The sequence below is a fragment of the Lagenorhynchus albirostris genome, chromosome 6, assembly GCF_949774975.1.
Source record: "Lagenorhynchus albirostris chromosome 6, mLagAlb1.1, whole genome shotgun sequence".
Classification (NCBI taxonomy): Eukaryota; Metazoa; Chordata; class Mammalia; order Artiodactyla; family Delphinidae; genus Lagenorhynchus; species Lagenorhynchus albirostris.
The window spans coordinates 73,016,011-73,038,868 of NC_083100.1; the positions used below are offsets into that span (position 1 = coordinate 73,016,011).

At 38.5% G+C, this 22,858-nt stretch overlaps 1 protein-coding gene across 1 annotated transcript in view; it reads left to right on the plus strand.

Moving 5' to 3' along the window:
• Positions 1-22,858, plus strand: part of CCDC148 (coiled-coil domain containing 148) — a 146,120-nt gene that overhangs the window by 98,976 nt on the left and 24,286 nt on the right. The window contains 1 exon segment of the mRNA XM_060151487.1: positions 8,097-8,215. Coding sequence (XP_060007470.1) covers positions 8,097-8,215 — 119 coding nt within the window.

Genomic DNA, 22,858 nt, shown 5'->3' on the forward strand with positions numbered 1-22,858 from the left:
CAGGGGGAGGGAGGCAAACCACCCAGAAGAAAGCATTTTCAATAGAAGTTTTACTGAGTGTAAATCAAGCCTTATATGATATTGTGTTAACCTTTATAAGGCCTATGGCATAAAATTAAATCGTAGCTCAGTGAAACTTTTCTACAGAAAGTGAAAGTAATGCATGCAAGGTGATAAAAAGTTAAAATATTATATACAAAGATATACAGTATTTTTGTCATTTAATTTGATATGGGAATAGAGTTTAAAAACTTCCAGAATGAATAACAGTCATGTCCCTTGGATATTCCTTCTAAATTTTGATTTTTTTTGGCCAGACTTTTAAAACATCCTTTTGTAATTATAAAGTCTTTTATGTCCATTGTAAATAGTTTGGAAAATACAGTCAAGCACACAAAATACAATAAATATCACCTGAAATCCTAAACCACTAGCAAAAGATTAATAACAATGTTCATATATTTTTTTTCTATATACACAAAGATTTTAATTTAACTAGTTGATACTGCATATATTATTTTTAACCTGATTTTTTTCATCTATCAATATATCTTGCATATTTTCCTCTGTATTCCTACCACATAATTTTTGGTGTTTGCATAGTGTTTCATTATGTGAATAATTGCATTTAACCAATTTCTTATTTGGTGGTGTTACAATATTTCCAATTTTTTTACCCTTTTAAGGCTGTAATGAACATACCTGTATATAAATCTTTGCATAGGTGCCTGCATATTAATTCTTAAACTTTATTTCTTAATTCTGAAGGCTTTTGCTAGTTAACTTCCCTATTTATTCTTCAGAAAGAGTATGACAATTTATCCTCTTACTGTAGGTAGATGTGCTTGTTTATCAGATTAGAGATTGGTGGCAAAAAGGTTCAAGTTTAGGACAATGAAAATAAGTAGCTGAAATACAAATAGTCTGAATTGTGGACTGAAAGGAGATCCATTAAATTCAAATAACCAGGCAGGATGGTGGAAAAACTGACTTTCTGTTTTTAAAAACCAAAGAACTAGCTTTGATTTCTTACCCGTGTAGAGAGTTTTCCCATCTTTGCATAAAGAATGCCATGCAAAATAATTATTTTGGAGCCAAATTTTTTGCTCAGAAGCTTCAGCACATCGTGGATTGAAAAGCCCACAGAGATCTCTATACCACAAAGTATAGAAGAGATAACATTGGCTGAAAGGTTCTGAGGATGGAAGTGACCAAGTGTCCACCTTCAGCCCAAAAAACCTTGAATCTGGCTTCCATGGACAATTTGACTTAGAGAAGTACCACGCCCTTGTGCTCTTTTGGGATTAAATGTACCTCTGCACCCCACATGACTAAATGAATTGGTTCACTGATGTCTGTGGTCTGTCATTATTTTCTGTCTGGATACTTTATTAATAGTTTTGGATTTATATGAATTGATATAAGAAAAGTACTGTGTGCAGTGTTGCCTTTCCATATTCTTTTCCACTGGAGTAGTTTATCTTGTACCTCTCATCTGCAAGGTGCAATATACTGGATACAAATAAATATTACAGTATAAGGCATGTTCCTTACCTTTTGGAAGTTCACACAAGTGTGTGAAAATTTACTTGGCAAAATACAAATGATTGTCAAATAGATCGCATAGAAATAAGAGTCAGACTTCGGTTGGTGGTGACTTTATGTGATACAGGCTCATCTACATGAAACACGTGGGAAAAATTTAAAGTAAAAGAATGACTGTTTTTAATGAAGAGGCCCTGCTGCGTTTTCATGTGGAGCAACAACACTTTTTCTGTGGGTGCATATTCCGGGCCAAAAGTAGAAAAGGTGTGAGATGTGAGGAATTAGCTAAGTAAATGAGAATCTAGAGAATGGAATAAAAATCACTCTGCCTCAGTGCTTTATGAGTAAGGCAACTGGATATTCTGTACTTCATATTTCATGTATTTTGTGTATCTGGTTAAGCATTATGACATCCTCCTGAATTAGAGCCTTTGGAGCCTTTGGAATAATGACCTAGGAGCAAGGTACAGAAGATTGCTTGAAATCAGAGACCAAACTGTCTTCCTACTCTAATGCTTTAGTCCTAACTTTCTGGTTTCTATGTGTAAACAATAAATTCTTCTTCCATGCAATTATAATTTTTGGACTGAAGGAATGAAAATAATTGAATGGTTATGTAATATTAGTCCAAGTTTTTTAAAATTAAACTCTGATATACTCTTAATACCATAAATGTCATGTTTACTAATGGAGTTTTTAACTGGAGACAAATTGTTTGGAAGATTACAAAAGTAAGGTGGGATATAAAAATGATCTTAAACCCTCTGAAAAGATAGCACAGCATTACTTTGGCTCATAAATCTATATAGAGAATAGTTTCTTCAGTTTGTTTACACTTTTATTGGCTTAACTCTACCAAAATGAACAAAATATGGGACTACGAAAGAGGACTATCCAGTACAAATCAGAGATAACAAGCGGAGATGGGGGATAATGAGGACCCATTTTGGTTTTCAGAAAAGTAAGCTTTTTCTAGAAACCTTATCTGCAAGTCTAGAGGAGACAAGCTTTAAATTCACCTCTTACCCCGTGTGCTAACTTTCTGGTTCCTCTATCATTGGAAAGTTATAAGGATCACTCAAAAAATCTAAACAGTAGTGTGTTTAAAATCTGTGTCTCAACAAATGTTCCAAAAGGCTAGTTAAATACTCTTAACCTTAACTTTAGTTTGAACCTTGCAAAGCCAATGTTTCATGACACACACTTCCTGCTCTTATTAATTGATGGAAAGTAATGGAACTGTCCTTAGGGAAATGTTTAGTTTTACCATCCTGCAAATAAAACTGCTGGCCTGGTTCCCATCCGTAACTTTGTTATATTCAGACCAGAGACCAGAAAGTGCTCCCACTCACCTAATGATCATCACTTAAGCCCTTCTATGTGTTATTTACAATACAACATACTAGGGATACAAAGATGAATAATGCAGATCAATATGGAAAGTATTATGCTAAGGATACATAAATAGTGCCTTAGAAGGTACACCTAGTTATGTCTGGAGGAGAGGGGAAAGGAGGAAGGCTGAGAAAGCAAAGCTACAATTGAGTCTTAAATGATGGACAGGAGGGATTTAGCAGGTAACAAGGCAGGGAAGAGCATGCCAGGCATGTAGTAAATGTCCAAATATATCAGTAACAATCCAGTGTTAGACCCTCCTGAAAAAGAATCAAGGAATACAAAGCAGAACAAAGAAGGGAGGGTAATAAATCTTAATTAAAGATCACTGGTGTGCCAAGGATTGAGCGAACATTTTCTTTTTTTTTTCAAAATATTTTTGCTATTATTATTATTTTTAATGAAAAGATGAAATTGGAGCTAGGAGCTCTCTCTCTCTTTCTATTTTTTTTTTTTTTTTTTTTTTACTATTTATTTATTTATTTGGCTGCATCGGGTCTTAGTTGCAGCACATGGGATCTTTTGTTATGGCATGTAGGATCTTTCGATGTGGTGCACGGGCTCTTCACTGTGGCATGTGGGCTCTCTAGTTCTGGCGCGAGGGCTTAGTTGCCTTGCAGCATGTGGGATCTTAGTTCCCCGACCAAGGATCAAACCCGCGTCCGCTGCATTGGAAGGCGGATTTTATTTATTTATTTATTATTTTTTAATATTAGGGTTTTCTTTTAACATCTTTATTGGAGTATAATTGCTTTACAATGGTGTGTTAGTTTCTACTGTATAACAAAGTGAATCAGCTGTGCATATACATATATCCCCATATCCCCTCCCTCTTGCATCTCCCTCCCACCCTCCCTACCCTACCCCTCTAGGTGGACACAAAGCACAGAGCTGATCTCCCTGTACTATGCGGCTACTTCCCACTAGCTATCTATGTTACATTTGGTAGTGTATTTATGCCCATACCACTCTCTCACCGGAAGGTGGATTCATAACCACTGGACCACCAGGGAAGTCCTACTAACATTTTCCCTAGAGGGTTCAGAGGAAGATTCAAGGAGATGGCATTTGTTCTGGTCTTAATGGTAGAATAAAATAAACAGGTGGAGGAGGAAAATGAAGTTATGCTGGTTGAGAAAACTGCAAAAGGCAGATAAACATGAAAGTGCATGATCACCTTTTCTCTTCTATTTACGTTCACACTCTATAGATCTTTTCCAGTCTTGTAGCATCAAATAGCATTTTAAGTAGATATCTCCTTAATTTAGACCAGCCCTGAATTCTCCATTGAGCCACCCATCTGTACCTCCAGATGTTTATTTGATATCTCTACTTAAATGTCTTACAGTCACATCAATTGTTTAATGTTTAATACTGAGCCTCCTGACTTCCTTTTCCAAACCTGTTATTCCTCCAATTTCCCATCTCAATTATTGGTACCATCATCCAACCAGTTGCTCTAGCAAAAACCTAGGAATTATCCTGGATTCCTTTTAGCTTCAACAGCCGTGTCTAATCCTTAAATGAACACTCTGACTCCACTCAAAAGCACATCTCAGATCTGAATAATTAATTTCCTAGATCCCAGTGATCATTTTTGCCATATTCTCTTTGGTCTCTGTTTCTCCTTTGCTCCTCTGCTATCCATTCTTCACTCAATATAGCCCAAGCTATATTTTAAAAATCTAAGTCACATTATATCACTCTTTGCTTTAAACTCTTCAATATCTTTTTTTGTTTTGTTTCTAGAACTAAATCTTTGCCTAATCATCTAGCCCCCATCCAGCTTCCCAAACTTACCTCCAGTCTTAACTCACACTACCTGCTCCAGCTGTGCTGTTTTCTTCCCAATTCTGAACATGTGCAAGGTCGTTCCCACTCAATACTGTTGCACCTAAAGCTCTCATTTCCTGCAGTGATCTCCCTCATCTCTTTCCATGGTTGTCTCACTCTCATCTTTCAAATTTTAATCCAAATGTCATTTAAAAATATGCCTTCTCATGGTTCTACACAGATTTTTCTACATCATCACCATACTTATTTCCTTCTTAGAATTGAACATGTAATATTCTTTTCATTCATTTACTTGTTTATTTTCTCTCTTTCCGAAACTCCCAGCTCCATGAGGCAAAGGCCTAATTTTTCTTTAAGCACCATATCCCAAGTACATAGCACAGTATCTGGCTTAAAGCAGATGCTCAATAAGTATTTTTTGAATGAATGAATGCCAAAGTCAGTAGTTTCTTAAGACTGTAAATAAGGGTTTGTAGAATCAGAGACATTACATAAAATAAGGATTGAATTTGCTTTGATCATTGGGAAGTCACTGGCAAGAGTAGTGAATTGGGGTGGAGGCAGAGGTAGGAATGTCATGGGTGAGGACTAAAATAAGAGATGTGAAATTGGAGAAGAATAGGTATCATTGACTGAAAGGGAACAATGAAGGGTGTGGTGCTACAGTCTTGGGGGTCTAAAGAAAGTCCTTTAAAATTTTTGTTAATGGGTGAGATTTGTGTAGATTTTCATGTGAGGAGAAGGGAGCAGCAAAGACCAAGAGGTTGAAGTTACAGGGGAAAGAAGGGTAGGTGATGGAGTAAGGTTATGGAGTTGGAATTGGGGAATAGGTTCTGGATCCCAGGTGAGGGTTGCCTTGGAAAGAAGGAAGGACAGCACTTCCTCTGAGGAGCAGGACATCAAGGAAGGAATCTTTTAGGGTCTGTGTTTCCTCTGATAAAACCGAAGAAATAGAGGCAGGTATGGAGTTTAATATAGTGAATGGGTTTTGAAATACCACCATGAGCAATCGGGAGGCACTGGCCAGGAATTCATAAAAGGAATGCTGATTGTCAATAAGGATTCAGCTGAAATCATCAATTTGGTACAGTTGCTGTTGGAAGTCCCAGGATAATAAATCACAGTTTCTGCAGTGTAGTGGGAGAGAGGAGCAAGGATACTAATTAGCAAAGCCTTGTGGTGAGGGCTGTACTAGAGGAATTAAACTATACGACCGGAACACAAAAGATGATGGAGAAGGGCTCGTAGGTTCTGGTCATAAGATCGATGGCTATAATTGAAGCTTTTGGAGTTGGAGCTGTTCTCCATGGTGGTAGAATCCTGGAGGAGGAGGTAGCTCACTGGAATAGAGGAAGTCATAGGACTCTGAGTTGGCAGGTCAGAGGGGCTTCAGACTGCAGTTGCGTAGGAAGGTAGAAGGAGTTGTTCTGGACAACAAGTCCTATGTGGCTATGACTCACGTATCTGAATTCTCAATGAATATTTGAGAATGACCTGGAAGTCCACACGTGCCAGTGATAAGGACATGTAGAGGGTGATATAGCCAGATATTGTAAACATCAAAGGAAGAAGGCACTGTACATGAGAGGGACAGCATCAGTGTCTCAAAGTAGCCATTAACAAGGAAGAAAATGCCCGAATCATTCCCCAGCCTCTACCAGAGTCAAGGATGGAAATAATTGGTCCTGAGACGCCAAGAAGCCTCAGGTGTGATATACTTCTAGGGCCTGCACAGGACACTGCACCAGATGGTGTCAGTGATCTGAAGACACCAGGAACCTGGGGTTGGTATGCTTGTTGTCAAGGGACTGTCAGCAGAAGGACCACTGACTTCCCTCCAAGGTCAGTGCTGGGAGTAAGCAACATTATTGGTCTGTCAGAACCCAGAGAAAAATGCCCTTTAATCCAATATCTGTTCTTTTGAAGTATCTTCTTTTTCCCTCTGATTATGAAAGAAATATATATTTATTGCCCAAAATAAGGTAACACAGAAAAATACAAAGAATAAAATAAAGATCGCTTATAAACCCAGAGGGAGATAATATAATGGTTGTTAACATTTCCATATCTGGCACTAATAGAATGCGTTGGCATTTGTCAGTTAGGACTCTGAAATATCAGTCAGTGTTTCCTTTTTCTCCCTTTCCTACCCTTTCTTTCACTTTCCATCTTGGTGTGCTACCTTTCTAGCTTCATCTCTGTTCTCCCTAGATTCCGATCTCCATCATCTCTGGAGTAGAATCACTTTACCTTGGAGCCATCAGTAACTCATTAAGCATTGAATGGATGTCACTGGTGTGACTGCTCGTGTTGCAAGCCGTGCCACAGAGTTGCTATGGCTGTGGCCATGGTACTGGGATGCCTCTTTTGGTTCTCCCAGGTGTCAGAGCCCATGCTGCTGGGCAAGTCTGGAAACCACTTGGCTTTTCATATTCATTTCTCAAAAGAGAAAATGCCACCTTGGGGATGAGGCTAACCCATACTCTACCAAAGCCCCTCTGCTCGTGGTCACTCACTGCCATTCACCATTAAGGTACTGTTTTTTACCAGCAAGAAACCACTCTCTTGACCCAGACACAACATGGCAGGCCAGAGTGGTTGAATGGTCCTCTGTCAATTAAACATAAACTTCAACTGCCCCATCACTAAGGCAATAATTTTTTTAGCCCCCTAAAAATAGCTTATGTGTGCTTCAGGTTTTCTCATTCTGCCTCCATTCCCAGAAAAAGGAAGTAAAACATGCCTAGTGAGGAACAATGCTTTCACCTTTTTGAGCCTGATAAATCTGTCCTTCATGTTACCACATGAGTCAGAACTACTATTTATCACAACCCTGCTAATTTTTTCTTTTCCTCCTTCCTCCCACCTATCTCCTGCCACTTCCCCAGAAGCATAAAACTTTCAACATCCTGCTGTCCATTAGTATAAATAAACTCGTGCTTTTAAAGTAAAAATAGGTTTAATGCTATATTTGTTAAAGACTACATTACCATAAGAGGATAAAAATATTCTTGAGTAACAGGTAGATCATATACTTTAGAGACAATAACATGCTTTTATTGTGGTTCCCTGAAAGCTGATTATTTTAGCCATAGATTAAAACCTTAGGTCTCAGCACAAGTTACATTTCCACTTCAGAAACTGTTAAAACATGCAGCTTCTCAGGACATGTATTTTTGTGTTTTAACTTATTTTTTCTGTTGCCAATACACTGTAGGCAGATCTAAGAGATAAAAAAGATGAAGGGTCATTTAAACTCAATATTTGCTATATGAAACAATGGATAATGTTGTTATAACTTTGTTTCTTGTTTTTAACATACCTGTTGTTAATTTAAATTTTATGTGATATTTATGCAATAGATAAGAAAATACTGGGCTAAAAGAGAGCAGAAATGGCAAGAAATGGAAATGAGAGATCTTCAGCGTCTGGAAGAACTGAAGAAATTAATGGCTGAACAGTCAGTAAAAGACAGAGAAAGGTAAAAGAAAAATTTAAATTGTGTGGTAATGGAATTCTGTAATGTGTTAGGTGAATGGAGTCTTCCGTAATGTGTTAGGATAAATAATATCAGAGGGAGCATTTTTCTATACTTAATGTGTCCTTACAATATTTATATTCATAAATGAATAAAATGATACTTATAATGTATTTTAAACTCTCATATTCATACATGAATCTCTAGTTTTCCATTTTGTTCCTCAGAGAGCTTCCTAGTTAAAATCCTCACAGAGGATTTCATAGTATTTGATTGCCCACTGTGTGTGTGAAATAATACTGGCTGCTGCTGTGACTTAATATTTTGACCCAGAAGGAGGAAACCATTATTCAGATAAAAAGTCATTTACTACGACTGAGGCTGAGGAAGACAGTACGCAATTATTCTGTGCTCTGTGGTATTCATTCTAGTATACTTAAGATGTACCCAACGGTATAGGAAAAACCTGAATTCTCTAGAATAACGCAGTTTTAGAGCTGGAAAGGACATTTGAGATCAACTAATCCAGTTTCCTCATTTTATGAATGAGTGCACTGAAAAATTAAAATTATTTTTCTCAAGGTTACTACATCAGTCAGGGTCAGTGAGGAGACAGAGACAACATGGTAATTAGGATAGGGAAAGTTTAAGATAAAGAATTATTAATTCTAACCAAAAAAATCTCTGTTATATAAAGGGATAAAGAACTTTAAAGAATGCTGCAGGGCTGAAGGGAGGGTTCTCATGGAAGGAACAAATTTGGAGGTGGGGCCCCCCTCTCTGTGGTTGGGATTCAGACCTCAATGTAGAAGGTGTGGTGGTGCCCGCCACATGGTGGAGAGGTTCTTGGATGGGCTCATCCAGAACTTGTTCCTAGTCACGGGGCAAGCAGGCAACACCCTACCTGCGTGCAGGAGACCGAAGCTGGAAGTCAAGCATTGTGATGCTTATGCCTGCAAGACTCAGTGGGAACCTGACCATGGGAGTACCTCTGAAATTTGATGGGAAACTGGCCACGGGGTGCAACTGAACTCCACAAACACCACTGGGTGTCCCCCACACATGCTGCTGGTAGCCACGAAGCAGGAACAAGAAGGAGTAAACACTGGAACTAGGAAGGAAAGCCCCTTCCTTCTTCAGCATTCCTCCTGTACCCTTTTCTGACATGGCTAAGCATTGTACCAGCTGCAGAGAAGAAATAGTTACAGGGTCCAACTCTATTTTCATAGAGCAGACAATGAAGGGAGATTTGGAGCTGAGAGACAATAAAGTGGTAACTGGCATAGTTATCTAGTTTAGCTAGCTCCTGAGTAGATTTTCACAAAAGATATATTAAAAATAGATCTTACATTTCATAACATAAATCACAAGTTTTCTTTACAGTTTGTCAGTGTAAAAAAAAATTGCACGGAACTCTTTATACTTTCTGCTCAATTTCACTGTGAACCTAAAACTGCTCTAAAAAATGAAGTCTACTAAACTAATAAAAATTGCATTTTAGACTTATCATAACTTAGGATGACATAACTATTTTACACAACAAGGTTCACTTATATCTAGGAAGCTTCCTTTGTGACCCATGGGAATTATGTCAGACTCCAGTGACCAAGCTTGCAGAGTGAATCTGTGGTTCCACACAGATGCCATGCAGTTCCCAACAACTTTCTGGATAAAATTCACATGATTTTCCAGGTATCTCAGGATTTATAATTGAGTTTAATCTATTATGAAGAAAGCCAATAATATAGCAAACCTAGGGCTCAAGGCTAAGAGATGAAACAACCAGTGAGAAATCAGTTAAACAAGCACAAACCAAGATATAGGAGGATACCAGAAGGCAGGCCAGGCCATGGGTCAGACAGGAACAAGCAGCTAAGTACTAAAGGCAAGGCAAATGTGGGGGTCAAAAGGCTGGTTGGATAGTCTGAAACTACACTGGGGAAACAAAAGAGAGCCACAGGAATTAAAGGGGTAGGTAAAAAGGAACAGATGTGAAGTCCCAGCATCTAGGAGACATGCTTCTAGTAAAATCTGCCCTCATAGCCAGGAAGTTTCTTTGATTACAGAGCCATTTCAGTTGTGTGTTTCTTGTCCCAATAATTATCAAGCTGACTCAGCCTCTACGAGGCTCTGTTTTGTCCTTTGTAAAACTGAAGTGGATAACTTTTGAGGGCTAAGTGAGCTATCAACTTTTAAGGGTTTATGATCTGTGTATTCAACTCATATGAAATGTTATAGATTCAGATAATTATGAATCCAATGCTTGCATGCCAGTGGGAAATCAGTGAGGAAGGCCATTAAAATATCCAGATAATATATCAGAAAAGAATTCTCAGAAAATTTTGGATGATATTGTAGATGAAAGAACAGTCCTCATTTTGTGATTTAGAGAGATGGAATTTAACATGCAAAAATGCTGATAGCTTTTGCTTCTGACAAGAACCAGAAGTTGTGTTTGTTTGTAACCATTCTGATGCTAAGAAATGTGGTTGATTGGTTAAAACGTATTTTTTCTACTACTGAAATACAATTCACAAATCTCATGTGTGATATTTTAGCTGTAGGCACATTTTTCTCATGTCAGAATAAGAAGGCTTGAAGCAATTTCCAGATCTGTTAAAAACACACATACACATAGCCTTGAGGATTTGAAAAGTTCTGTTGTTTATTTCCTTTTTCTATTTTCTAATTCTAAGATTAAGTGTCTTGAAAACAATACTCGTAAATTAGCACATACATCAGGTTGAATCATAAGGAAATTCCATTTTTGTGGGTCAACAAATGGTTAAGTATTGGCAATCTTAAGAAGTTCAACATAGTAAAGAGATATAGCAATTCCTTTTATTTATTAATTAGATTTCCCATCTCAATCTATTACAAGCTATCTTTTGCCCTCATCACTTTTTTTTAGGTTAATTAATTAATTAATTTATTTATTTTTGGCTGTGTTGGGTCTTCATTGCTGTGTACAGGCTTTCTCTAGTTGCGGCGAGCGGGGGCTCTTCATTGCAGTGCGTGGGCTTCTCATTGCGGTGGCTTCTCTTGTTGTGGAGCACGGGCTCTAGGCACGCGGGCTTCAGTAGTTGTGGCATGTGGGCTCAGTAATTGTGGCTCATGAGCCCTAGACCGCAGGCTCATTAGTTGTGGTGCACGGGCTTAGTTGCTCCACGGCATGTGGGATCTTCCTGGACCAGGGCTTGAACCCATGTCCCCTGCATTGGGAGGCAGATTCTTAACCACTGCACCACCAGGGAAGTCCCAACCCTCATCACTTTTTAAAAATTGTTTTTGCCAAAATTTCCACTAGCCTCCTAATGCCCTATTTTCCTTTCTCAACATGCCAAAGAGGTTGAGGCGGAAGACTCTAGAATCAGGTTGTGAACATTAGAATCCTGGCTCTATCCTTTATAGCTGTGTAACCTTTGGGTAAGTCATTTCACTTTTCTGTGCTTCAGTTTCTTCATCTGTAAAATGAAGACAAATAGTATCTACGTCATAGGATTGTTACAAGGAGTAAGTGAGATGTTAAATAGAACACACAGCAGGAACATAGTGAGTATTCATTAAATATAATGATTACTATCAATTGACTTTTTAAAACATGAGATACCATCTAACATAATTTGTTTTCAAAATATTTAAGTATTTAAGATATTTTAAATAAAACGTGTAAGAATGAGGACACTCATAAAAAATAAAATGTTGGGAATTCCCTGGTGGCCAAGGGGCTAGGACTTGGCACTTTCACTGCTGTGGCCCAGGTTCAATCCCTGGTCAGGGAACTAAGATCTCTCAAGCCACATGGCATAGCCAAATAAATAAAAATAAAATGTTAAGGTTAAGGAAACAGTGCCCCTTGATCACTAGCCTCATGCAATCTGTCCTCTAGAAGTTCTCTCTGTTATCAGTTGTTTAATACATATACATACAAACTATCTACATACACCTACATAAAAAATGAGTTTAAGAACAACAACAAAGACCCAATACATTTTACAATATAATACTATTGTATTCGCTCCAGTTGCCATAACAAAATACCATAGGCTGGTGGTTTAAACAACAGAGATTTATTTTCTCACAGTTCTGGCGGCTAGAAGCCCCAAGATCAAGGTACCAGTATGGTCTGTTTCTGGTAAGAACTCTCTTCCTAGCTTGTAGACAGCTGCCTTCTTACTTTATCCCTAGAAGGTGGGAAGAGAGACAGCAAGCTCTCTGGTGTCTCTTCTTATAGAGCACTAATCCCATCATGAGGGCCCCACCCTCATTACCTCATCTAAACCTAATTATTTCCCAAAGGACTCATCTCCAAATACCATTACATCAGGGTTTAGGGCTTCAACATATGAATTTTGGAGGAACACAATCAATTTATAGCAACCATTTGTGTAAAAACAAACAAACAAAAAACCGATTTATGTATGTACAAATTACCTGTTTATTATTAAGTACTATTTATTGTTTGCTGCTAGCATATAAGGCTTTTGTGCCAATTAGAAAAGGTGCCCCTTGCCAGGGGCAAAGTACATAGATCCCCTACAGGAAGCAGACAGATTAGGAAAAGACAAGACGCCCTTTCTGAACCGTGGAACACAACTTGACAAGCAGAGGCAAAGCTGGACATCATACCCTCTTTTTACTCCTGGTTGAGTATCACTTTCTGCAAAGCAGAAGCCCCAATATTAAAAATATTATATATTATCCATGTTTCTTCTAAAGTTTAGCCATCTGGGATTTCTTTTCATAAAAGATTGGAGCAAAATGTCTGACTTTCATATTTTGGTCTAAACTGATAGGTATCACGACACCAATTATTTAATGATTCATCCTTCTGCACTGATTTGAAATGCCACCATTTATTATATATTACACTTCTAACTGTGCTTTTATATTCATATGGGCTCTTGATTAGATTAAATAAAAACTGATCTATATTTATATTTCTACATCAGTACCATGCCGTTTTATTTATTCTGTCTTGCTATCTGATAGTACAAGGGTTCACTCATTGTTCTTTTCAAAAATGTATTATTATATCAAATTTCAATGCAAAAAATCAACAGATTTTGAAATTTTATTAAGGAGAGCTGACATATATGCCACATTTAATCTCCAGTCTAGGATCATCCTTCCAGAGTAGCTCTCCAGTTCAAATCTTCTCTTAGGTTCTTTAGAAGATTTCATAGTTCCCCCTTCCCCACTCTGGTGAAGGCCTGGAAATTATTTTGGAATAAGTAGAAATGAGTGACCAAGGAGCCGATTATAAATTTTCTTTAGTTGCTATGTGAGAAAAGTGTCTGAACTAAGAAGTGGCAGTGGGAATGCAGAGGTGACAGATGCTTATAAAGTATTTAGATCAGGTAAAATATGGTGATTCATTTCACTAGGGATGGTGTTTGAGGGAAGACAGAGGAAGAAACATGATTCTGAATATTATTGAGCTTTTTCTGTCCTCTTGGGTTGAAAGCTTTTAGTTATTTTGTTTTTGATCTCTTTCATTTTCTAATAAATTCAATTGGCTATAGGTTTTTATTATCTGTATATCTTTGGCCACTTTCTACAAGGCTTGAAATATGTTTTTATTATTTAATTTTTAAATAGTTTACGTTTCACTTTTGATGTCCTAACAATAAATTGGTAGATATTGGGGTGCTTGCCAAAGACAAGGTTGATGGTAGGTTTCAGTTTCTTCTACTTTTCTATTTTCTGTCTTTTCATAAAAATGTGCAAAAATTCGTCATGATTTATGGGAAGCTACCAACACTGTTACTTTTAACATAATATAAAACTCTTTATTGAAGAATAACGCATATATCACAAATTCCCCTCTTTTAAGTGTACTATTAAGTGATTTACACTTAGATGAAGTACATTTATATAATTGTACGACCATCACAATAGTCCAGTTTTAAATCATTTACCTCACCCCCAAAAGATTTTCATACGTATTTGCATTAAGTCCCAATCCCACTCCCAGCCCCAAATGACCACTGATCTATTTCTTACGCAGTAGATTTGCCTTTTCTAGACATTTTATATAAATGTAATGCATCTGAGTTCTTTCCCTTAGCATAATGTTTTTGAGGGTCATCCATATGGTAGCGTGTATCATTCATTCTTCTCCTTTTTACTGATGAATAATATTCCACTTCAGCATTACTTTTTTTTCTTTTCTTTCTTTTTTTTTTTTTTTGCCGTACGTGGGCCTCTCACCGCTGTGGCCTCTCCCGTTGCAGAGCACAGGCTCCGGACGCACAGGCTCAGCGGCCATGGCTCACGGGCCCAGCCGCTCTGCGGCATGTGGGATCCTCCCGGACCGGGGCACGAACCTGTGTCCCCTGCATCAGCAGGCAGACTCTCAACCACTGCGCTACCAGAGAAGCCCCAGCATTACTTTTTAAGTCTGTTTTGCCAAGGCAATATAGCTTCCTTTCTTGTTGGTAAAAGATTAATATTAATGTATGCAGAATGGTTAAAAAAGGAAGTTTTAAAATTTATGTAAAGTATGATTTTTATAAAAGACGTTAATTTGTACAAAGGTCAAATATTCACTCACATTATCCCAAATGCATGAAGAATAGTAACTGATTTCAACTTTTTTATGAGTCCCCTTCCTGTAGGGTAGTGAAGAAAAATGGAAACTTTTAAAATTAAAAGTATCTCAGGCTCTTTCATTTTTAAATGGTCTCATTTCAGATTATCTCTATCTCTTTGGGGGGTAAGGTAGAAACTCTGCTGGCGGTCAGACAACCTCCCCCAGTAGAAGGGTGGGATGGCTAGTCAGCCTGCAGCCTGATGCCCCTCAGGGTCCTCATTACCCTCCACAATTTCACCTCATCCCTCCACCTCCCCAGGGTACAAGGCAGTGCTATCCAATAAAAATATTATGTGAATCACATATGTAATTTAAAATTTTCTGTTATCTACGTTTAAAGATGTAAAAAGTAGCCTGTGTAATTGATTTTAATAATACATTTTATTTAACCTGATCTATCCAGACACATTTTTATTTCAATATGCTGTCAACATAAAAATTATTAATGACATAGTTTACATTCTTATTTTCATACGAAATCTTTGAAATCTGCTGTACATTTTACACTTTCAGCACATTTCAGTTTGAACTAGTTACACTTCAAGTGCAGAATAACCTCATGTGGTTAGTGGATCCATATTGGCCAGTGGAGGTGCACAGTAAAGCTTAGTGGCCTCCTGTCAGTGGAGGGTTGAATGACTGATCTACCTGCAGATTCTGACTCCCTTATAGAATTGATATCATATTTTATATAAATTTTGAACCCTGCTTTTCTCATCATCTTGTATCTTTCAAGGTCTTCACTGTCCTTACCAGTTTGTCCTTGGTATTGCTTGTCTTTGGGAATAGGCCTTGGTCTTCAGGTAATCTGCTGGTAACATAACTGGATCCACTGAGCCTTAGGATGCTGGTTAATATATATGCTGCTGCTGACTACACACCCTGCCATTGCCTCTGGTCCTGAGGTCACCTCCTCAGGTCTTGCCAGCCCTGGTTTTCCCAGCACATGGTTTATACTTCCAGCAAAACCTTGCACAAACCGTGGGGTCAAATGTTCTCTCATGTAATCTCTAAACACCTCCCCTTCCTACGTCATGCTGAACAGGATGCCATGCTAAACGCAGGGCTTCCCTGGGGAGCATTTTTTACCAGGAAAGTAGGAAACTAGCCCCATGTTCTTGGACTCTCCCATAGCTATCTCAGTGTTTCTAATAACCCCCCACTAATTACAGTTGATTCACTAAGGGGTAGAAAGTGATGAAGTTGGCATCTGAGAACCTCACCTACTTCTCCTTCCACACTAGTGGAATGGCCAAAGGAAAACATGATATCCAGGAGAAATAAAATAGATGAGGTTAATATTTTCAAAATGTTTTCACTTTAATATCTATATTATGATAACAGTTTTTGTTTCCAGGTAACGAAATGAAAGACAGTTTTGATTTTCTTCTTTATATTCCTGCATTTTCCAAAATTTCCACAACGAGCATAAATTTCTGGTAGTAAGAAAACACCCACAGTATTTTTAAAAATAATAAATAAAACATACTTTTCTATTTTCATTGATTGTTTGGCTGTGGGCTTCAAATTGGTGGGAAAAGTAGGAAGTAGTGGGAAATGTATAGAAGTGAATATGTGAATCCAAATACAGGAGTACCCTCTTCAGGTAACAGAAATGGCAGTCTTCAAAATAGACATAAGAACATATACTTCTCCTTGGCTTTTTACCACAATGTTTATACCTGGTATTATCTAATTTCGCTGATTCTTCACTCAGAGCTCTTTTCTGGTCTTCCTGCTTCCTTGTCATTTGATCTCCTGATGGCTTTCCCCAGAGCCTTCTTTTCCCACCCACTGATTGAAGCTAAACTTTCTCTCTTCTTCTACGTACAGTGGTTCTTTCTTTCTTTCCAGCAGGACTCTGAATGCACAGCCTTCCTCCTGGGGCCTGTTGGGGCCAATGGCACAGCCCTAGTAACTGTGCGTGTAGCTCTGTAAGCTGTGATGGTTCTGTGATGTTTATGTTTCTTTTGTTTTTGAGTAATTTTAAACATACTTGTATTGTCTCCCAAAACTTTCTTTACCAAGTATTCTTTATGTTAGATACACACAGGGAGGAGTAGAAAGTAAGGACACGTAATGGTCATATCTCATTTTTTGTCTTTCCTTAACATCGTATTGCTTCCCATTACTATTGAAATTTGCAGAGTAAACGAGCAGAAATTACATCACCCTTCCATGCACGGGCTCCCCTAGTCATTAGGACATTTTGTAAATCCTTGTTCAAATGTTCAGTCTCTAACTTTTTGGCAGTTCAGCTCTCTTGCAGCTAACATATACCTTCCTTCTTCTGTATTTGCCAATTATTGTTTCCACAAGGATGGATATAAGTGTGGCCTTTCATAAATAGCCTGCCTTTTCCATTTACCTCCTTCGTAATAATTTTAGCATATTAAAAATGTTTTAAACTATATGCTGTAGAAGGTAATTTTAAAGATTTCTAAAAGCAAATTAACTTGGCTAAGCAGTTCTTCTGGATATCATTTTATAACCAGAAAACTGAAGCTGGGCACAGCCAACAAATAGAAGGTACAGGCTCTAAGCGCTTCATTGGTCAATGCTAATGTAACACAAGAACAGGATTTCCATTCTTTGATACAGTAGAATCACCTGGGAAGCATTCGAAAGTCATGATGGTCCAGGTCTGGCCCCAGACCAATTAAATCAGAATCCCTGGCAATGGGATTTCTGCCCCAGCAGTTTTTGAAAATCCTCAGGAGATTCTGAAGTGCAGCAACATTTGAGAACCAGTGTACTAGAGTTCTTTCCGTACTTTCTGAAGTATGGGCCTCAAATCATCTATTGGATTCTTGAGAAGATTCCACTTTTTGTAGAAGTGCTCCTAATTTCTCTTTGCCCAATGCTATACCCTCACTGAAATTGTTTAGGGAAGTCATGTCGGTGAAACTTTACATTCATGGGGGAGTTTATCAATTCTAAGAATCCTCTGTAAGGAAAAATCTTGCATTTCTCTCCAAGCAGGGTGTGTGTGTGTGTGTGTGTGCGTGCGTGTGTGTGTGTGTGTGTATGTGTGTGTGTGTTTGAATGCAAATGTGTTTGCTTTTTTTTTCTTTACAGTCCAGGTCTTTTATTTTCTTTATACCCATCATGCCATGGTGGGTGTTCCTCGGGAGTGGGCTCCAGCAGTTCAGGCTCCTTTCTGTTGGTTCTTACGAAGTGTGCTTCTCTGGTTGGAGGCAGGCTGGCACTTCAGTTAAACCCAAGTACCTTTCTCTTTGGCTTCCTTCTTTTTCTGATCATTTTCCTTCACATGTTTCAGGAAGCTGTCTCGGCTCTTAGAGTGCTTAATATGCTCAATATGCACATTAATTCTCTTGGCAAGAATCTTGCCCTTGTTTGTTTACAATGATACCAACAGCATGCTGGGCAACATTGTAGATTCTTCCAGTTTTGCCATGGTAACATTTGTGGGGCATTCCTTTTTGAACAGTGCCCGTTCCCTTGATATCTACAATATCACTGTTCTTGTAGATTCTCGTGTATGTGACCAAAGGAACAGCTCCATGTTTTCTAAAAGGCCTAGAGAATGCGTAGCAGGGTGCCCCTCCTGTTTAGCAGTAACAAACACTAGTTTTTAGTTATTGTTTCCGAAAGAAGAGAGTTTTCCTATGTTGTAAAACAAATATTTGAAGTTGAAGATGGCGGTGACCGTTTGGAAGGAAGAAACTAGAGCCAGCTGCCTTCCTAACACTAAATTGGCTTTCTTAATCTAGTGTGTGTTTTTGGGTGCTTGCCAACAGCAGGGAATTGTCAGTTACTGCATTTTCTAAGTAGTAAAACCAGATGTTTCTCTGTATTTTCATCTTTTCTTAACAATATGCAAAATTCAGCATGTTATATTAGAAGACATTAGAACATTTGAAGTGGGTCCGTGGTCTAATCCTTGAGGTTTTGAAAGAGCATGTTCAATAAAGTGACTTCAACAGAAACTTTACAAACATTTGTTACGTTTTTGCTTCTCAGCATGAGATTCCCCCGAATTAGTGGGAACGTTCTTGTTCATTAAATCTCTGCCAACCAAATCCCCATTCCAAGTGGTTGTGCCGAATGATGTCGACCAAGGGTCACTGTGAGGCACTAAGCAAACATAGTTCCTAGAAAGACTGTTCTGTTTTTTAAACGATACCATGAGAGTTTCACAAATTAACATTCATTTAAAAGGCTGCAAGAGACCCCACTGTTAGCCAACATGCTGTCTTATAACCCACAGAGGTAATTTTGTCTAAAGAAAAATAATAATAACATGTAGAACCTGCTCATCAGTGTAATATAATTGACTATGGTGTGTGCGTATATGTGTGTCTATGTTTTCACATACTGGGGCATTGATACACAGATCATTTGGACATAATCATAGTACTCCTTGAATGGATCTTAGCTGAGCAAGCATGATCAACAGAGGGAGGCTAAGAAATTTATGGACAAAGCATAATATATAGTGTCATTTTAATGTGAAAATGAATAAGCAAACTTGTGCCATGGGCAGACGGAGCACCAGCTGGGCAGGGATGGCTCAGCCAGTTGTCATTCTAAAGGTCTCGGACGGCGATTTATCTCCTGAGTTACACAAGTCCAGCTTCAGGTCTGTGGCCCTTTCCAAACCACAGGTAATTGGAGAATGCCTTTTGTATAGTAGTTTGGGCTGCTTTTTTTTTTTTTCTTTTTTTGCGGTACGCAGGCTTCTCACTGTTGTGGCCTCTCCCGTTGCGGAGGGCAGGCTCCAGACACGCAGGCTCAGCAGCCATGGCTCACGGGGCCAGCCGCTCCGCGGCATGGGGGATCTTCCCGGACCGGGGCACGAACCCGTGTCCCCTGGATCGGCAGGCGGACTCTCAACCACTGCGCCACCAGGGAAGCCCTGGACTGCTTTTACTTTAATGTTGACAAGCTTGATTTTTGATTTTAGAACTCTTTGCTCATTAAAAAAAAAAGCTAGTGGATTTCTACTATATGCCAAGTTGATCTGTCTGTTGCAGTTACTTGTTTAGGACATAAAATGAATTGTCAGCAGGTATGTGTTTTGTAGAGGGCAAGCAATATTCAGAAACCCTTTATAATATATTTTTAATACAAAATGAGCATTACTGCATCCCTTTAGTGCCCACCATTATTTTTTTTCATATGTATATGTCAATGAAATGATCACAGATGCTATAACTCCAAATAGAAGAGCTACGTTCTATGGTATTTTCAAGATTAAGTTATCTCATATTCTCTTCCCCAGGAACACACACTTTTATCTTGGTCCACAGATATTTGAAAGTTTCTCTTTGGGCATTGGGATGTTTTGAAACTTCATTACCTTTCTCCCATTCAGCATTTATACTAATACGTAGCGGTAGATGATTTGCTGTGTTCCTCTTCTGCAGCAAAGGGATGCTGTGTCCTCCAACGCCCCACACAGTATTTGGAGTAAATACTGAGTAAAGTGGAGCAACCACTTTGTATGGTATTGATGTCTTTATCACCTACCCCTTAGCTCGGGAGTTTTACTAAGCACTTTCAGGTAATGAAATAACTTTTAGGCATAAACTTTAGGAAGATTTTATAAAGCTGCAGGGCTAGGTAGGCAGAAATTTAGCAGCTCTGATGGAAGTATAAAGCCATGGAGTGGGAGGAATGTAATGGCAACTTACACGAAATGCCACTATTGTGGCAGATACAATATAGATTTAAGCACTTGATGTTTATCTTTGTTTGCAGAACTACTCCTGCAAAAAAATATATATGTGTACACACACACAGAGCTATCAGGTGATATTAAAGTAATTATTTAGTTAGTGAAAAGAGCGTGTTTACAATCAGGGTTGTTTTCTTACTTTATATTTTTTAATATGAGTTCTATAGAGTCATATAATTTTAGAGCTGGGAGGAATCTTGGAAAGCATCTAGTCCAGCCCTCTTGTATTAACTAGGGTTCTAGTTTGCAAACAACAGAAATCATTTCTAGTTGAATTTTGCAGTAGAAAGATTTTGTTGAAAGATATTTGGGTAGCTTACAGAATTACCTACAGAACCAGCTCAGAAAATGGCTGGGAATAACAGAGGCTGGGAAGATTAGAAAGAGTCAAGACAGTAACCCAACTCCCTCTACAGAATCATCCCAGTGAGTCCAACCACTGACCATTAGATGCCCTGCTTGCACCTCCTCCTCTGCTGTCTCTGGACTGTGGACATCACTGTTAGCAATGTGCCTCTGTTCAGATTCCTGCCCGACTGCCACTAACCATGGCCTTAACAGAATCTCCACGGGCCTTGCTTCTTTGCATCACTGGCTTCTAAGTGAAGTTTGTGGTGGGCTGAACTCAGGTCAGATGCTCATGCTCTAGCTGCAGAGGAGGCTGGGAAAGCAAGTATCTGGCATCAGCTTACAGTGGGGATTTCTTAAAAAAGAGGAAGGGGCGCAGAAGCTGAGAAAAACAGAAAAAGAAAAAAAATGTCTCTTACAGTCATAACTTTAACTGGCAAAATCAACATGTACCCTTCTTTCTATACTTAAACTACCCAAAAGTTTCCTTCTACCTAACATTGTGTAATTTTACCTTTTACAACCCAAAACATGCTTACCTCATTCCTAAAGGGAATCAACTCAAAGTCTCATTTATTATAACATCCAGCCCTAAATTTAATATCTACAGGTGATATCTTTTTGCCCTATCATTCTCTAGTCTGTCATGATCCATCTTGATATTCCATGACCTGTGAACTAAATTTTAAAGTTTACTACCAATAAACATATCTCATGTAAAATTGTAAGGAAAAGAGAGGTGAAGGAAGCAGACAGAAAATTAGTTTAAATAAATATATATATACACACATATATTTATACACATTTTATGTATATAGATATGTATGTGTGTGTATGTATATGGCAGATCAAGGATGAATGCCTTCCTTTGGTAAATGGTTAAGTTCACAATTCAAATTTATAATTTTTCTTCTCTATTATGCATTACATGTGTCCTTTCCTTTTAGCCAGCATCTTGGTTGTGTGAGATTCTTTACCTAGTGGGTCAACCTATTCTGGCTTGTATAGGGTGACTTTTACCACTGGCCACATGATACCGGAAAGTATCCTGGGAATTCCTTGGATTCCCTCTACTTCTCCCTGCCTCTATTAAATAATAGCAGTCCTACTTCTCTTTGATAGGTCACTTTTTCCAGCAAGCACTGTAACCTCCTTTTCTACCTGTTTACTTACTGTTATTATAAACCCCCAAAGGCAAATACTTACATCAGCTCCTAATTCAATGTTACTTTTGTCATCCTGGTGGAAGTATTAGAAGCTAAAGTGAACAGAGCGTAGAATCTCAGGGTTGGGAATCAGAAATTTTGCAAATGGGTCTTTAGGATTTGTAGTGAAAAGCACCATTCCCACTTGTACTTTTTGGTCCACCTATGTTCATATACTGGCCATGCTGAGAAATAGCACCATATATTGGTCACTACTTCAGAGAAAAACCACCTCCTATAAAATAGCACTCAACCTCACAAAATATTAGTCCCCAGCTCATGATGTATCTGAGTCATCAGTAGACCATTCCTCTGTTTTATAAGGATGGCAGCATATGGGCTGCAGCCTGTTGTCTTACATCTTACAGAGTGAAGGGAGTTCCTCAGGATGAAGCAACATTCTGTGGGATACTGAGTGCACAGATGGTGCAAACATGGTGTATAAGGAGAGAAAATCCAAATTGTTTTTCTGCCTTTCCCATGATAGAACAGATGTGATATAATGTACCAGCCATCACCGGCTAATTCCCCGGGTGTTTTATATACCCTGTCAAGGGCTCAGAGTGGCAGTAGCCAGATCAGTCTTCATAAGGGCAAATCCGTGTAGTTGAGCAACATGTAGTTTCTGTTCGCACCACTGGAGGCATTTTATCATGAGCCCATTGAGCAAGTACCAGGCTTCTGGAGAAGAAGATCGATACACACATAGCACATCATCTTTTCCACCTAATTCTTCTAAATCACCTCCATAAGTTACTTCTACCCAACTCCATCAGGTCCACCCATATAATCTGTCT